The sequence below is a fragment of the Pezoporus flaviventris genome, unplaced genomic scaffold, assembly GCF_033815535.1.
Source record: "Pezoporus flaviventris isolate CSIRO_AGI_PZ_B2104156 unplaced genomic scaffold, CSIRO_AGI_Pfla_v1 ptg000002l, whole genome shotgun sequence".
In the NCBI taxonomy this organism is placed as follows: domain Eukaryota; kingdom Metazoa; phylum Chordata; class Aves; order Psittaciformes; family Psittacidae; genus Pezoporus; species Pezoporus flaviventris.
This window is the reverse complement of record NW_026892550.1, coordinates 22,666,409-22,682,635: the sequence shown is the minus strand read 5'-3', so window position 1 is coordinate 22,682,635 and position 16,227 is coordinate 22,666,409. Positions and strand designations below refer to the sequence as shown.

The 16,227-nt window shown below is 35.7% G+C and overlaps 1 protein-coding gene across 6 annotated transcripts in view; it reads left to right on the top strand.

Annotated features, from left to right (window-relative positions):
• ATP8A1 (ATPase phospholipid transporting 8A1) overlaps positions 1-16,227 on the top strand; it is a 114,127-nt gene that overhangs the window by 82,460 nt on the left and 15,440 nt on the right. For all 6 annotated transcript variants that reach the window (XM_061471686.1, XM_061471703.1, XM_061471696.1 and 3 more), the window contains 3 exons: positions 2,698-2,759; positions 6,650-6,706; positions 7,472-7,579. In XM_061471686.1, the coding sequence (XP_061327670.1) occupies positions 2,698-2,759; positions 6,650-6,706; positions 7,472-7,579 (227 nt within the window). The remainder of the gene's footprint in view (positions 1-2,697; positions 2,760-6,649; positions 6,707-7,471; positions 7,580-16,227) is intronic.

The window sequence follows — 16,227 nt, the reverse complement described above, 5'->3', positions numbered from 1 at the left end:
TTAGTGTGAGGTGTCCCTACCCATGGCAGGGGGGTTGGAACTAGATGATCTTAAGGTCCTTTCCAACCCTAACCATTCTATGATTCTATGTGATGATGCAGAATAGAGTTCATGTGTGAATGGCAAAGCTGAGATAACTTGCATGATCAGTTGTGAGAGCAGTGTAGCACAGGCCTCTTCAGCTCAAAGCCCCTGGGCTAGAACTGACCTGCTGGCAAGTGGCCTCTACATGTCTGAACAAATTGCCTTGTCTTCCTCTTTCATTCTCAGAGAAAGGCCAGGTGAGTAAGGGAGCAGAACTGGGACCTGGAGATAGTGTAGTTGATGGGTGGTGTAACCAGAACCTGCTATGGGTCCAGCTGGTGCAAAGTTCTGCATGAAGGGGAGATGAGCATAGGATGGGAGCTGCTGTTAATTAAATCTGATGTCTGTGCATGTGAAGAGGAAAAGGAAATAATGCTATTAGTTTGGAGGGGCTGGTGAGTGCCAGAGAGATCTACCAGAGAGAGGAATTTCTGAGAACAGATCTCTACCTTAGCAAACAGGCCCAAAGAGAATCCTGAGACATAAAAGGAGGAATGGGAAGAATGGGGGGTAGTTCAGCTTCGTGTGTAAGAGTTCATATGGGTGCTGAGTCCCAGCACATGTGATGGGAACAGACTTATCTGCCTGCCTGTTCCTCTGTTTTATCCTCATTATGCTTTTACTGTTATGTATATATCGTAAAGCAGTGGAGTGCAAGTTTGAGCAGGTATTTATTAGAATACCTACTCAATTTGATATTGATAATCAGATCTTGAAGATCATTAAAATGTCTGAGCTCTCATTCTATGATTTTCTTTTGAGTATTTTCTCCTGTTTACAATTTAGTCTGAGTTACAACGTAGTCTCACCTCTTTCTTGTCTCTAAGTGGAAAATTTCAAACTGCATGCTTTGTAGTAGAGTGTACCAAGAAATACGCAATCAGAGAATAGGTATAGAGTTGTAGCAATTGTTTGTCAGAGCTTGCTCCATGTTCTGGAACAACACTACACAAAACTAGTCTTTGTACATTATGGACTGTCATGTGTATTTGAAAGGCAACAAGGACCTAAATTTTTACAAAGGCTTCTTCTGATACAACTTTGTCAACATGACAGTAAATGGCAGAAGCAAAACTTTTGTGTACAACTGCTGCTTCTTTTCTAACCTTTAAAATGAACCACAGTCTCAGCTGTGTTTTCAGACTTCTAGAACTCTTGTAGTCCTTTGTGATGTGCTAGTCTGTCCAGGAAGAAAGTTAAATCAGGGAAGCGCCAGGAATGCAACCAGTATCACTAGAGCAAAGGAGGCAGCCATTGTGAGCTCCTCATTGTGTAATGCGAGACAGCTGGTTAAGGAGGACTATTTGTATGAACTTCCACCTGCTCTCTTCCAGAAGAGGCAATCATCAATACATAGATTTTTTTGTGCGTGTGTGATAACTGGCCTCACAGGTCCTGAAAAGCTTTTTAGAAGGAACAGTCTTGATCCATGACTAAAATTAATTTCATTGTAAAGGTGATATGAAGGTTGGAAAAGAACAAACACCTTTATTATTCTTTCCCCAACACACCTTTTGAAAAACAGCCTTTCCTATGCTGTCTCAGTATTAGCAGGGTTTCTTATTCTTCTTCTTTTATTTTTCTTTTCTTTCCATTTTTTTTTTTTTTTTTGGTCTTGTACTTTTATTTTTCCCTAGTGCATGCACAGTACCTTGATATATTTTTATATGATGGCAGTAAAAAGAGTATCCCAGTGATTAGAACTGCTACAACAGAATATGTGTCCTGGTTTAGTTGCAGTATATGAACAATCTTAAGTGCTAAAAGCATTTCTAAACTGAGTATGTGAAAATTTAGCAAGCTCATTACTTCTAATTGAGAATGAGAAATTCCCTCTGTGTAGTTTAGTTGTGTGTTGTCCCAAGTCTGCCAGGAACTTCCATAGAACTGGGATCAGGAAAGCCTCTGCTCTAGCAGTAGTCATGAAATAAGTTTTGTCAAACAAGCCTAAATGCACTGCTTCAGAATTCTGAATTTAAGAACTACAGTAGACGTGCATTTTATGCAAACACATCTCTTTAGGGCACTGACTCTTTGTGTAAATGCTGTGTGTGTACCCATGTGTGTAAAATGGATATATATTTATAAGAAGCCACAGATTTGTTGGGTAAATTTTGAAAATGTTACTCATAGCAAGCATCTCAAGTTTTAAAATTGAGCATATTCTGTAGAAATTTGGATAAGAGCAAAGATAAATTTCTATACCAGAAATATCCAGAATCAGTGAAAATCTGATTCTCTAACCTTTGTGTTTACTTACATGCTACAATCAATGTGCACTGCAGTGATTATATTTCATATTGTTCTGAAGGTATGATACTGTATCTCTGATTGTAAAAGTTGCTCTAAATTATTGCCAAATAAAATATTACTCATTTTGTATATGATGTTACAAAAAGCTCCTATTTCTAGCATAATTTCTGAAGTCACTGAACATTTTAAGGGATTAAAAATTACGAAAGTCATAGTTCTCTACTGTTCAATAGAGTTCAAGGTGGAATCTTGTGTTAGCACCCCCTAGAGATGCTGCCATCTCTGTTGTACCAAAAAGATTTTATATACAGGGACTGCAATTGAGTGCTTAAATGTTTTTATCGCTATTTCCTTCTCCAGGTACTGTATTCGGCAATGGCAAAACTTCAGATTACCTGCTCCTGGGAAACACTGTATACACTGTAAGTCTTCCTATAGTTATGTGGTGCTCTATTGTCTATCTATATTGGCTCTATCTTTAACTATTAAAGTGTTGTGGGTTTATTTTTATTTATAATTCTCTACAGAGAAAACTTGATTCATTGCAGTACCTTAAGAGTAGGAAATAGCTCTTGAATGACTCCTTGAGAAGCTTTGAAGTACATTTTGTATTCTAATTCCAGTTTTTAAACAAAGCATATAAAATAATGACAAAGCAATAAAAATGCAGAAGATACACCTATCCTTTACTAGAACTGGTTTGTGGATTTATGAAGATACAGTTCTGTCCTCCCTTTCTTAATTTATCATGGGGCTTTGAAAGAGGAATTAGAGCCACATGGAACCAAGGTTTGTGGGATGTCTCTTCAGAGACAACAAGACTGCCAAAATGACACCTACTTGACCCACACCTGACAGTAATCTGTTATTCTCAGAAATATTAGTCATTATTGGTTTGTTTTGTTCTTTTAATCTTTTATGTCCTAGAATAAATTAATGAAGCTGAAGATCTGTTTTTCAGTACAAATAATTCTTGCAAAAATCTTTCCTTAGGGAATAGGGAGATATCATAACATAGATAAAAGGAAAATGTTCTAGAAATAGTCCTCTGAGAATGTAACTACTGTCAACATCTACATATCAGAGAACATTTTGAATATTGGACAGCTGACCAGAAAGGTTGAAGAGCATAAAAGACCGAGTAAACACAGCCCTTTCTATGTATTTCCTGCTTCTGTGCCAGCTAAAATAAAATGTTTCTTCTGCCAGTCAGTACTTGGCCTTTAAACTGGTTCTTTTGGGCACACTTTCTTTGTTCACACAATCTCTTAAAAGTTTATTTTCTCTACACTTCCCTTTCCGTGTTCCAAAAGGCAAGCCTAGCATGTTTTGTCAGCAGTAGTTGCATATGATCATGCAATCTATCATATGATGAACTGATCTCCATTAGGGATGGGTGGAATATTCTGGGTGTTTTCTGTGCACGTCTTAACAAAATTAAGATGTAAGGTCACAGTCATTGTCATAGCTCAGTCATGACAGAAGCAGTTCAACTGACATGGGTCTATTTGTATTATGATCTCATAACACGGAGCAGTGTTTAGAAGTCAGCATTTATCTGAGTGTCACAGCATTCCCCAATATTGATAAGTACTTCATAAGAGTATCTACCAGAACCACCTGTTGCTGTAAGTAAAACATGTTCTTCTTGAGAAGAGGTACTCTAAGGACCAGGTTTTCACCTTACTTTAATCCTAATTTCGCTGATCTATGTACTTAGAAGTTGCAGTGTTGCTCAATTCAGCAGAAGTTTATTTTATGAGTTTTATGTATGTATACATGAGTTGCGTAACTTTACCTATCCTATCACCTAAGCCTGGTTTTATGATGGCATCTGCTTTCCTTGATTGCTCTAAAAGTATTCTTTGTATTGGCCATCATTCTGTAGAGTGAGTTAGCACTGTTCCCTTGTTAAACCCAACTATTCAACATACTGCAATCACAGCTGGTGTTCTTTCCTGAAACAAACTCAGAACTTCATCTGCCCAAATCACTTTGCTCTGTGCTTCTTTCCAAAAGCAAAGCTTGACACCAGGAGAAAACAAGTTACATATATTATGATAGGGGTTTACTGGATTAGACTAGGTCTTTTGAAACTGAGCATTTGAAATAATGCTGTTGTTTAGATTGTAACCTATCAATGGATAAGTCTAGAAATCTTACAGTACTGCAGAAAATCCAAGTATCATCTGTGACATCAGTTGATAAACATAAAACATAAACATAAAAGCTTGCATTTTCACATTTGTAGCAATATTATATTTTCCACCACCTTCAGAAATTAATTTCTGATACTTTCAGTATAGTAGTCTGGAGCTACTCATTACTTTTTGAAAAGCATATCCATAAATGCTAAAATAAAAGTCAGTGTAATTTTTCTGTCACCTTCTGCAACTGGTTTTCAACTAGGAGAGCTGAAACTGCACCATTTCCAGAGGCTAATTGCTTGCTATTAACCTGCAGAATGGCAAAGAATCCCCAAGAAATCATCTTTTCACAATTTTAAGTCCAGACAACCTGCTTTTTCATTTGTTTTCCAGATTATCCACTTCAGATTGAAAATCTAGGGAGAGGTGGAGGTTGCAGTTGATGTATTCCTCCTCTTGCACAGGAATTCAGGGAGGTCTGGAAAACACATGAAGATCTGAGAGAGTTTCACAATTGGGGGAGCAGAAAGGAGAATTAAAGACTAAAAATATCTGTGCTTGTGCAGTGTATCTGCACTGACATTTGTCAGACATCGTTTTAAAATATCAAAATCATAAGGCTGAGGTACTTCTCATTCTTCCCACAGCTTTTAATCTGGTTTTAAGAAGTCCACATTTATCAGTTGGGCAAAAATCAGTAGCAAAGGAATTCAGAAATAAGTATAATTTCTTTGGATCCACAGAGGAGGTCAGGAATGTGCATGGAATTCATATCATGTCCTGGAATTATTTCTTAAACCATAAATTTCAAATAGGAGTGCTATGAAAATATTTGTATGACTGTTCTTGAGAGGTCTTTTTAAAGAAGCTCAGTGCCTTATACAAAATACCAGTTTGATTTCTTGTTTCCTGGGTAGGATTTAGTGAGCTACTGTTAGGTTGGATCAAGGTGGGGGAGAGGGAGCAATAAAACCCACATTCTTGAGGAAACTGTTGTGTATAGTTGGTAACTTTGTTAGGGGTGTTGGTTAAGATGCAGGGAGGGTGTATATTCACACAGTGTCTATCTCCTTTTATAGAGACATGCAATGTTTGTTTTGTGTATACTCTGTCTATGCAATAAGAATTCCTGACATGATCTTAAAGGATGTTTTCTTTCTTATGACCAACACAACAGTAGCAAGCAGGCATTACCAGATGAGTACTTTTTTAGCCATAATTACTTTATTTCATTTATCCAAATATAGCACCAGAAATGGTTAGACTAAGTAAATTATAACACTCATCATGGCCCTTTTTCTTCTCATTAGATTTCACACGTTTTATATAAGGAAGTTGTGGCACTGTGATTTTTTTGTGTTTTTTTGTTTCTTTCTTTGTTCTTAATAATGCAGCAATAGTTGAAATAGGAGCTTCCAGAATTAAAAGTATACACACAGAACTAGAGTGAAAGCTTTCTGGCAGGATTTGTATCTTTCTGTGCACCAGACATAGTGCACAGACATTGTCATTTATATTTAACCAGTTATTTTCAGCTTCCGATTGAAGTAAATTTCTGAATTCTAAATCTTCTTGAAGTTCAGCCACAGATAAATTCATGTACATCATTGCTGCCAACCTGGACAACAAACTAGAGTTTAAACTATAGCTGTAACCATTGGAGCTTGGTCTTTTTGACTCAGTCTTTCAGCCTCATGTTCTTCAGATTGCACATAAAGCAGAACTTGCGATACATATTTACATGTGATTTACAAAGTTTAATAACTATTTCTTTGCTAAGAATTTTTGTTTGTTTGAATTTCAAAGGAAGGAGATTTTCCTGAATCAACTAGTCCTTGCTGTGAAATTATAAATTTTCTCCTACTGCTCATCTAAACTAAAATGGAGCATGTCCTACGGGACAACAACATGATGTTTTCAGAGACTGCTCCATAAAAGGAGCTAGGTGCATGGACACACATAGTACTTTGTTGAATATTATTAAGGAAATCACATTTAAATTTAAGAGATTGATTATATTTTCCCTTATTGCATTTGTGCAAGTAAACATGAAGTATGAAAATCATTGAACTTTTTCTTCTGTTCTCCTGGAAGTTCAACCAAACTAATGAACTCCGTATGCTAAGATTCTCATCTTAATTCTGAATCCTCTCTCTCTCTTCAAGTTTGTGGTTCTGACTGTGTGTTTGAAGGCTGGATTAGAGACCTCATATTGGACTTTGGTAAGCAAATGTCTTTTCTATATTCTTAAATGTTCTATAAAATGTGATGAATAACTATGTTCTTTTTTCTCATTTATTGTACTACACCCTCACAGTTTGTCAGCCCTCCCCACAGTATCAAACTAAACTGTGGTTACTGCATGGAAAGAATATCCACATGCAAAAAGTAATGCTTTATATTGAAAAGAAGGACATTGGGATAAGACTTAAAAGTAATCCTTAAACTAGAAAAATCAAATTACTCTGAACTGATTGTAACTTTGCTTAAGTTTGCTTAAAATGCAGTAATATTGCTGCTGAAAGTATCGTTGTAGCAACAGGACAAGGGGAAAAGGGATTAAACTTAAATAGAGAAAGTTTAGGTTAGATATAAGCAAGAAGTTCTTTACTGTGAGGGTGGTGAGCCACTAGCACAGGTTGCCTAAGAATGTTGTGAATGCTCCATCCCTGGCAGCGTACAAGGCGAGGTTGGACAGAGGCTTGGGTGACGTGGTTTAGTGTGTGGTGCTCCTGCCCATGGCAGGGGGGTTGGAACTACATGATCTTGAGGTCCTTTCCACCCCTAACTACTCTATGATTCTATGATTTTTGTGTTAAGAAATAACTAATTGAAGTAACAGAGTTAAATTAATACAAGTCATGGAAATTTCATCCAATACATCAGATTTGCATTTTAAATACTAAGTAGGAAAGTCATAATGCACCTGTGTCATAATGCACCTGTGATGATTTTTCTGGGTTTTTTGTTTGTTTTTTTTTTTACAGTTCAGCCATATAGCTATCTGGGGCAGCATAGCACTTTGGGTAGTGTTTTTTGGAATCTATTCTTCTTTGTGGCCAGTCATTCCTATGGCACCCGACATGTCAGGAGAGGTAAAAGTATATTTTAACTATTATCCAAATGTGCACAAAAAATAGTGTTTCAATCTTTAGTACTAATCACTATTAGATCCTTGTGTTAACCAAAGGTGCATAAGAAGGTTGCTTCTTTTGTATGTTCAATGTGGTAACCATGTTTATTTAAAGCATAATGAATTTTTACTCTTGTGAAAATAGAGCTCAACTAACAGGCTATCATTATAGGGTCTAGGAAGAAGAGTAGACAGGTAAGCTGCTTTGCACTTCTTTAGTAAGTTTTCATTTTCTAAAGATAAGTTTTCAAAATTCAGAGCTTGGAATTACAGTGCTTATTTGGCTGGAAGTTTTTTTTCTATAATGAGGTAGCACAAGTAATGCATTGGTTAAAGCAGTTCCTTGATCTTCAGTTTATGAATTTGCCAAGTATTTGAAACTGTAAAACCTCAAAAAATTTAAGGTGCTGTAACATTGCATGAGCAGCTGTTTGACATGCACTCATTTACTTTTCTATTAACTTGCTGCTTTGAATGTATCATTGTACTGTTATCTTTAACCTTTTCACAGTAATTACCAGTTTCTGTTTCATTTATTATGCAATTTGTGTAAACCTACTCTGAGTATTGCAAATAGAACTGAATTCATACAAGATGCTTACTTGATGCCTGCGCTGATCGAATTGGAACCTCCAAATTCTCAAAACCATTGAGATCCCAAAACAGCTGAAAGGTAGTATTAATTTCCCAGACTACTTATGTCTGCTTCTGGGCATGGCCAGTACTTGCTGAGCTGAGGAGTTCTATGTGTATTCTCAATGGGAATCAAAACTGAGAATACCTGCTTGTTTCAGAAAAATATTCTTCTAATGGTTGTCAAAGCATACCATCTAAATCAGGCCTTACACCCATACAAGTGTGAGTGCCTTTAACTCCACCACTGTTACCGAATTCAGCAATTTAAAAATTCATGCAGGATGTAGAAATTCAGGTGCATATCTGTCCTTCATTTGGAGGTAATTCAGACACACAAATTCCATCTCCTACGTAAGCGCTATAGGGAAAATAGTATGTAGGCATTTATATAACTACTGCATTTTAGTGGAAAAGCACAAGGAATTAGCTTAAGTACTTGTACACCTAAGAAAAAAACCCTGAAATTATATAATTTCATGCTGTTTTTTCTATTATAACCTCTTACCCATGTATATATGTAGATTTTTTTACATTAGTATGTTGCCTTCCCACCTCAAAATTAATTATGTACATTATTCTAAATTAAAGTAATTGAAGCTGTCATACTTCAGCATTTTTCTTCATATATTACAGAAGATATATATATATTCTATTTTCCTCATATTTTGTAGAAGAAATAGGATGGGTTTGGAATTTATTTTTAGACATTTTGTAAAACTTTATGCATTGTTTTTTAAGACAGAAGAACTTCTATATTGACAAGCACAATGAACTGTCAGGGTGTGTTATACTTGGTGTGACATAAAGATGGCTACTTCAGTGTTGAAATAACAATATTTTTCTTAGTACTCGTGCAGTCTCTGAAGTTGTTGTAAGAAAAATGTATTTTTGAAGGGAATGTAATTCATACAAACTTGGAAAAACAATTCTTTGTAAAGAGGAAACAGTCAAAAAAAATAAATACTCTTGGGGTTTCAGTTCAGCCTGACAACAAATTAGTCTGACTTTATGAACCTAAATTCATTTATTTGTTATGATAAAACTGTAACTGTACTTGAAATGGGCAGTTTATTTTGTCAGTATGTTTGCTTATGCACATGTGTATATAGTAGATTTCGATGTGTGTATGTATGGTTCACACATTTTTTGAGGGGGGTATTGTTGGGTGAAGTTGGTTTTGGTTTCGTTTTCTTCCTAAATACAGTCAGAAGTCTGAATAAAATCTCCTAAACCCATCAGGGACCACAAAACTTGTTTTAAAAGGTCTAGTCTAGCTTTCTGAGCTGAACTCTGTGTGGCTAAATGTCCTGTCAAGGAATACTGCAGCTCAGATTGAAAGCAGGATTTTTGTATGCTCTCTTCGAAGCACCCTCACTGACCAAGTGGTCTCTGTCAGGGCAGAATTCACTGGATACCTCTGAAGCAAGTCCAGGCCTTCCATAAGTATTCAAACTCAAAGATTCACAAATCTAACTGTTGACAAGACTGTGGTATGATAGAAACATCCATCTAGATATCTCTGCTTGCCTGTGCAAATACTGCTTATCTAGCTTCTTCAAATGCGCAGGTCAGACTTGAAGACTTCGTCCAAGTAAGTTTGGCAGAAATTAAATGAACAAGTCAAAAGCTGACCTCTGCTTTTGTAGCTTTTTGTCTGTTTCGCCCTGGCCTGATCTCATAAATTATGCTGAAGGAGATTTTCGGGGCTTTTTTTCCCTCAAAATGCGTTTATTCAAAGTGCCCCTTTTTAATAAACTGTATATTTATAAGGAGATTTTACCAATAATCCTCATCAAGTTTAAATGTATTCTCTTTCGGCTCCTAACAGCTGATAACAACAGTTCTACCTTAGTAGATTTATAGTCTTACCAGTCAGTATTCTTGATATTAGTCCAACCACTGAGTGCCAACTAGATGATGATACATCTTCTACAAACACCTTTTTCATGGCTTCTTTTAGACAGAAAAGAAACCTATTGAAACACTCTAAAAAAGATTCAGACTACCTTCTTCATTTTAATGTCATGAAAAAAATATGATTTTTCTGTTTATTGCTGATTCTATAAAAAAAAATGAATGCTTTTGAAGGGAAGAGAAAAAAACATATGGAGATGGTGGAAAGACTTCATTTCATACAGAGAAGTTTCATCTAAATATTTTGAAACTCATATTTTTCATCTGTTTCTGTAAGATACCCGTACAGGTCTGATAAATATGTTTAAACAGAGAACACTCGAGATAATGCCTCAAGAGAAAAATAAAGTTGTAACAGAAGAAGACTCTGTTTATGCTGCAAAAACAATCATATGTTAGAGCACTGAAACTAGCAGCCCAAAGTTAAATCCTAAGAATTACTGGTTTGTGTTCATCTTCTGGTATCAAAGCATCACCCAGTAATTTACTGAACAAAGAAACAAGTATCTTACATAATTTTGCAAGTTTTCCCTGCTTTTTAAACTAATTTTGTTTCTATCTTCTTGTGTAACATTCCAACTATAGAAAAGATAATTAAATTTAGCTTTTACATATGTTGCTATGCATTAGTAATACAGAAGGAAAGACTGTAGAGTGCTGTGCTCTGAAACAAAATACAGTGAAACAAAAAATGATGACTTTCTGACAGAGTGCCAGCAGTTTTTGTGATCGTCTAGGCCACTGTTAGAGACTGATTAACAGGCATCTGGATTACAGTAGCAGAAAAATCTTTCCTTTGTAAAATTCTAACAAAATCTTAGAATCAACATTCAAACAAGAAACCAGTTACATTTTGTCAGCCTTGAAACAGTTTCTATTCCAGTTTAATTAAAAAAGTTCGTAGTGAAGAAAACTTCATTTATTTTCCCTGATTGATGATGTTCAGATGAAAACTGCCAGTTTACCATTCTCTTTCTGCAGACAGCCTAGAAGGAAAAATGGATGAAAAGTGTGGGAGAAGCAATGGGATTTATGAAGCATAACAAAATGGAAAAATAGGCTGTAAAATTGAAGGATATGTGGTAAAAATGGGGTGGTAACCTAAGTAGTTAATTATATAGTATCCATGGCTAGTTGAGGTACTGTAGCAGATTGAGTGTTTTAGTAGTCTAAAACAAGACTTTTTATCATTAATAAAGCTAAAGTTACTATTTATCTTCATATTATTTTTGTTTGTACTTCGGACTTACTCATGTTAAAATTTCTGTTCTTAACTTTATTCTAAGAATTAGGAAATATATTCTTCTAGTCCTAGACAAGGATCCTAAAATATTAGGAATTCGAGTTTTATCTTCTCATAGCAAACTGTTAAAATACCTTTTCTGCTAAGGCAATTTTGGTAGTAGTGGCAAAACATGATTTCTGTTGAAGGGAACTTCATACACAGCATATGAGAGAGAAACATGGAAAGCATTTCAAAAGTTTTCAGTGATTTTATAATAATCTTGCAGTACCTGTAACAGAGTCTTTATTACAGCAACAGTGTTTATCTTCAGTAATGTCTCTTCACATCTGAACAACTAGCTTTAAAGATTATTTTGTTACTGTTTTAGCTGTAAAAAAAATGTGCTTTTAAGTATAGATTTACTGGAAAGGAATGGGGAAAATAAACAAACAAAAAAAAAAGAAAACCAAGAAAAAAAATCTACAACCAAACCAACCAAAAACCTTCTTTGTTAGATTTAACACCATTATGGGGAAGTGGGTCATAGTGCAGGACATCTGTTTTGACCCATTACATAAAATAATCTCCATTGGCTTTCAAAAAAGGTACCACTGCAGACTAGAATGTTTTCATTGCAGACTTGAGTAAATCAACTGCCTAGATCTCTTTCTCCACTACATTGATATAACTGAAGTTGATACTTTTCTTTATGTGGAACTTTAACAGAGTAAGTTAAGTATTCTTTCAGTATTTTTTAAAGCAAATTACACTATTTTCTAAGTTTAAACCACATGTAGTTTGCATAAGTATCTAAAAGTAAATGCCAGGCCTCTTCATATTTGATGAGGTATTTACTGTGTAGGTGTAATTTTTCCTTCTTTGAAATTCCAGTACACAGAAGGCTGTTCTGTGATGCTGAACAAAATTCATTTTAAATCTGTGATTAAAACTAGAAGTTTCCCAATGCCCTTGTTTTGTCGTATTGTGCATTGTAAGCACTTGAAAGAAGTGGTGCTGTGATTAAATGGTTTTATATTCGTGCAGTCCTTTTGCAATAATTGCATTAACTAATGAAGTTTCTTTAACTTGCATCACCTACTAAGAGTCATTATCATTCATGTCAGTAAGCTATAAAGCTTCTAGAATCTAACATTAATGCTGCCATCAGTGCAATTCCAAAGGCTACTTTTCTTTGTAATGTCACTTTAAAAAAGCAGACTGATTTTTTTAAATTATAAAATAGATACATTTCTAAGCTGATATGGTTATCTCTTTCTTGTTCAAGTGTGGTTGTGCTTTGAGATGAAAACTTGTAATTGGGGAAGAAAAAAACCAACCTGATGTATATTTCACACCAATGCAACTCCTGATTCTTTGGATTACCATTACGTGATTTGAGTTGTTAGGCCTCTTTTTATACACCTGTGTGACTAATAACTTAAAATTATGACACTTACTGGAATAAGAAGTATGACATTGAGATTAAAAGCAAAAGTTCAATATCTGCAGAACTTTTTAATTTATTGTGATACTGTAGATAATGCAGTGTAAAGTTCTCCAGAGCACCATCTGTTTCTGCTCTGTCTGACCTAGGGGATCTATAAAAATACTGATGGAAACTGAAGTTAAAGAACAAGCCTTTTAGGTATTTTACAGAACTTTGGATCATTTGATTGAGGTTTGCAGAATCTTTACGAAAAACAGTAATACTCCTTGCAGGCTGATTTACCTGCACCACGTAGGAAAGATGTATGAGAATATACTATATTAACAGTATTAGTTCCTTAAATATTTCTCCAGCCTTTTGAGGTTCCTCTGGTGCGTCAGTCACTCCTCCCAGTTTGTCATCAGCAAACTTCCTGAGGGTGCACTCTACCCCATCATCCAGATCTTTAACAAAGATGTTAAACAGGACTGGACCACAGTATTAGTGCCTGGGATATGCTGTTAGTTAGTGGCCTCCCCATAGGCTGTGCCACCACCCTCTGGAACCAGCCATTCAGCCAGTTTTCAGTCTACCTCACTGGCTGTTCATCCAGCCTGATCATCAACAACTTCTCTAGGAGGTTCTTGCGGTTTATTCCCTGCTGTGTTGTCCCTCCAGCTGTAAAAGGTGCTATTAATGGATACTTGTCTCTTGGATTTTTGAAACCAGATGAGTGTTATTTTAATAACTTTTGCAGGATACAGCAGAATAAATAAATTTAAATGGTTGTATATTTAAGAAAATTACTGTGTTACTTTTCCTCAGTGTTAGCTGGGGAGTTATAAATAATGCCTCTAAAATTTGAAAAATAATGATTCTGTTTAAGTTCCTCAATGAAACAAGGAAAGTACTGTGCCATGCTTTTAAGGAAACCTGTAAGATAACTCAGTTGACAATCTTTATTTCTTGAGCCCTATATGGTAAACAAATACCCAAGTCTCTCAATTCTTATTTCATTATCACAAAACTTGTGGAAAGTAGCCATTCTTCATTCGCTAATATCTGAGGTAGTTATGCTGAGTTAGTCAGTTTGTTGGTTTTGTTTGGGGGGGGGGTTCCCCGCTTCACTGCTTATTACTGATCTGGATTAAAATATTATCCAAGATTCTGGTTCTTCATTTTGGGGGAAGTAATTGTGTTTACTAATTTTCAGCAAAGGACTGTTACTTATTTAGAGAGCATGTCTGTACTACAGTTTTCAAGAACATTGAAATTAAACAACAAAAGGTCGGGGGGTCTTTCGTATCCAAAAATATTTTCAAGGCATTCTCAGCAAAAGGCCTCTATAGGCCTTTTCCCCATTTTTAGCGCATTTTCACCCCCTTCCCAAGTTTTCCCAGTGTCGTGGTTTAAACCCAGTCAGGTAACTTGTTCACTCACTCCCAGTGAGTGGTGCCGAGCTGACAACAATCGAGGTCCGTGTCCGTCTCCCCCCCCCCCCGCACCGGGGCTCTCTCTCTCTTGCTTTTACAGACCTGTGAGTCTTTACAAAACAATAATCAGTAATATTTTTCTGTCTTCCCCTCTATACATATATGAACCTCTTGTTTAGAGAAATAAAAATTTTCAGTGTATGTTTGTGGAGAATATTACTTTTAAAAATCGCAGTGATTTATTAATTTTTTTTTTTTAAGTGAATCAGAATTAATCCCATAACACATATTTATTTTATTCATCTGTCCTCACCTGAGAGCCTAAAATTATGTTACCGTTCTGATACTAACATATTTTACCTTGTCTAGTTCTTTAGATGCAAAGTTTGCTTTTAGTCTTTCACTTCAGAAATCCAAAATATTTTCAGAAGGGGTTTTTCTTTTCCCATTACGTAGTTTTCATTTTGAGTCCTCAGATCTTCACGGTTTAATTGTACTTAGTCTGGTACTAGATACCTGTTAGCCAGAATATGCTTTTCCCAGATATACTTCAAAGATTCTTTTCCATATTCGGTGGTTACAGTCTCATTCTTCTTTGACTGCACAGGTACAAACAGAAACCACAGAGCTGATCTTTGAACTACGAAATTTACCTTTTCTGTTTATGATGGTCTGTCTTGGTAATACTACCATTCTAATAATTCTTTTTTGTTGATTAGTGTCCTGGTTGGCATTTAACTGAATGCTTTTCCTCAGCATGTTATTGTAATCTCCTTTCTAATCAAAAGCTATGTGTTTGTTTTTCTGTTTATGTTACTATTCAAATTCAGTGCACATTCCTGTTGTAGTTCCGAATACAGCAATGCTTAAAAGATTGATCATATTCAAATGCCTACTTTCTCCATAGCAACTTCCTCTTCTGATGTGCAGTAGTGAGGAATGACTTCAGTTCTTTACAAATTCTACTGAAACTCAGTGTTTCCTGTACTCCTTCCTATTACACCTGTTGCAATGCAAACAGCCCCTATCCTGGTGACAAACTCTGTAGAACCACAAGAACTCATCTGTTCTTCATGGCTTTACATTTCTTTTGCCAGATACTATTTCTTACATCATCTTTGATTCGACTCGGGTTTCCCTATGTATCTTCTACTCTGAGGCAAAGGAGGACAGTATAGCTTTCTCTTGCAGAACTACTAACATTCTCTGATTACAAGCACAACTAAAAGTAGTGTGATGCATGTTGTCTTGGTAGCTTATCTGATTCCACATCCAAGTGGCTAATTCTTTTTAATTTTCTAAAGGTTGTTTTTCAGGTATGTTAGTTCAAGATGTAGCACAACCTCATTAGGCAAACTTTTACTAACAGAACCTCTTTCTCTTCCTAATTCTCAGGGAAGCTTTTTTTGTTTGTGTGTCATTCTCTTCTCCAGCTTTTTGAGGAAATTTCCAGGTATTAATATGTATTGTGAAGCTTTTTTTCTTTACTCTTTCTTTGCATTTTATCTTTGAAAACACTGTCTGAAGTCAACAAATATAGCAACTGATAATTTCTTTTCCTAATTGCTATTTCTGGCACTATGATTTATTGCTGACGTTTTTGGGCTTTTTTTCCCAAATGTAAAATATCTATTGAGGTAACAGAAACTTTCATAAAATGCAAGGAAGAAATTAAATGTCTGTAAACTTAATTCACAAAGTTAAAATGCCGCTCTAAGCTAGTACAGGAATATGTAATAAGGTGCAGTCTTGCATTTCATCCCTTTCTGGGGAAGCCAGTAAGGCTTCGGTTTATATTTGCAGAAAATGGAGGGACTCCCTGTTTAATATACCTAATAAGCAGAGTTCCTATGTAGTTCTTAATAGTAACTGTGAGATGTTTTTTAAACTCTAAATAATAAAGAAAGATAAGAGCCATTACAAGAACTCACTTGTAGGAACTTCACTGCACTAAGAGTTACTGCAGATCTGTTTTA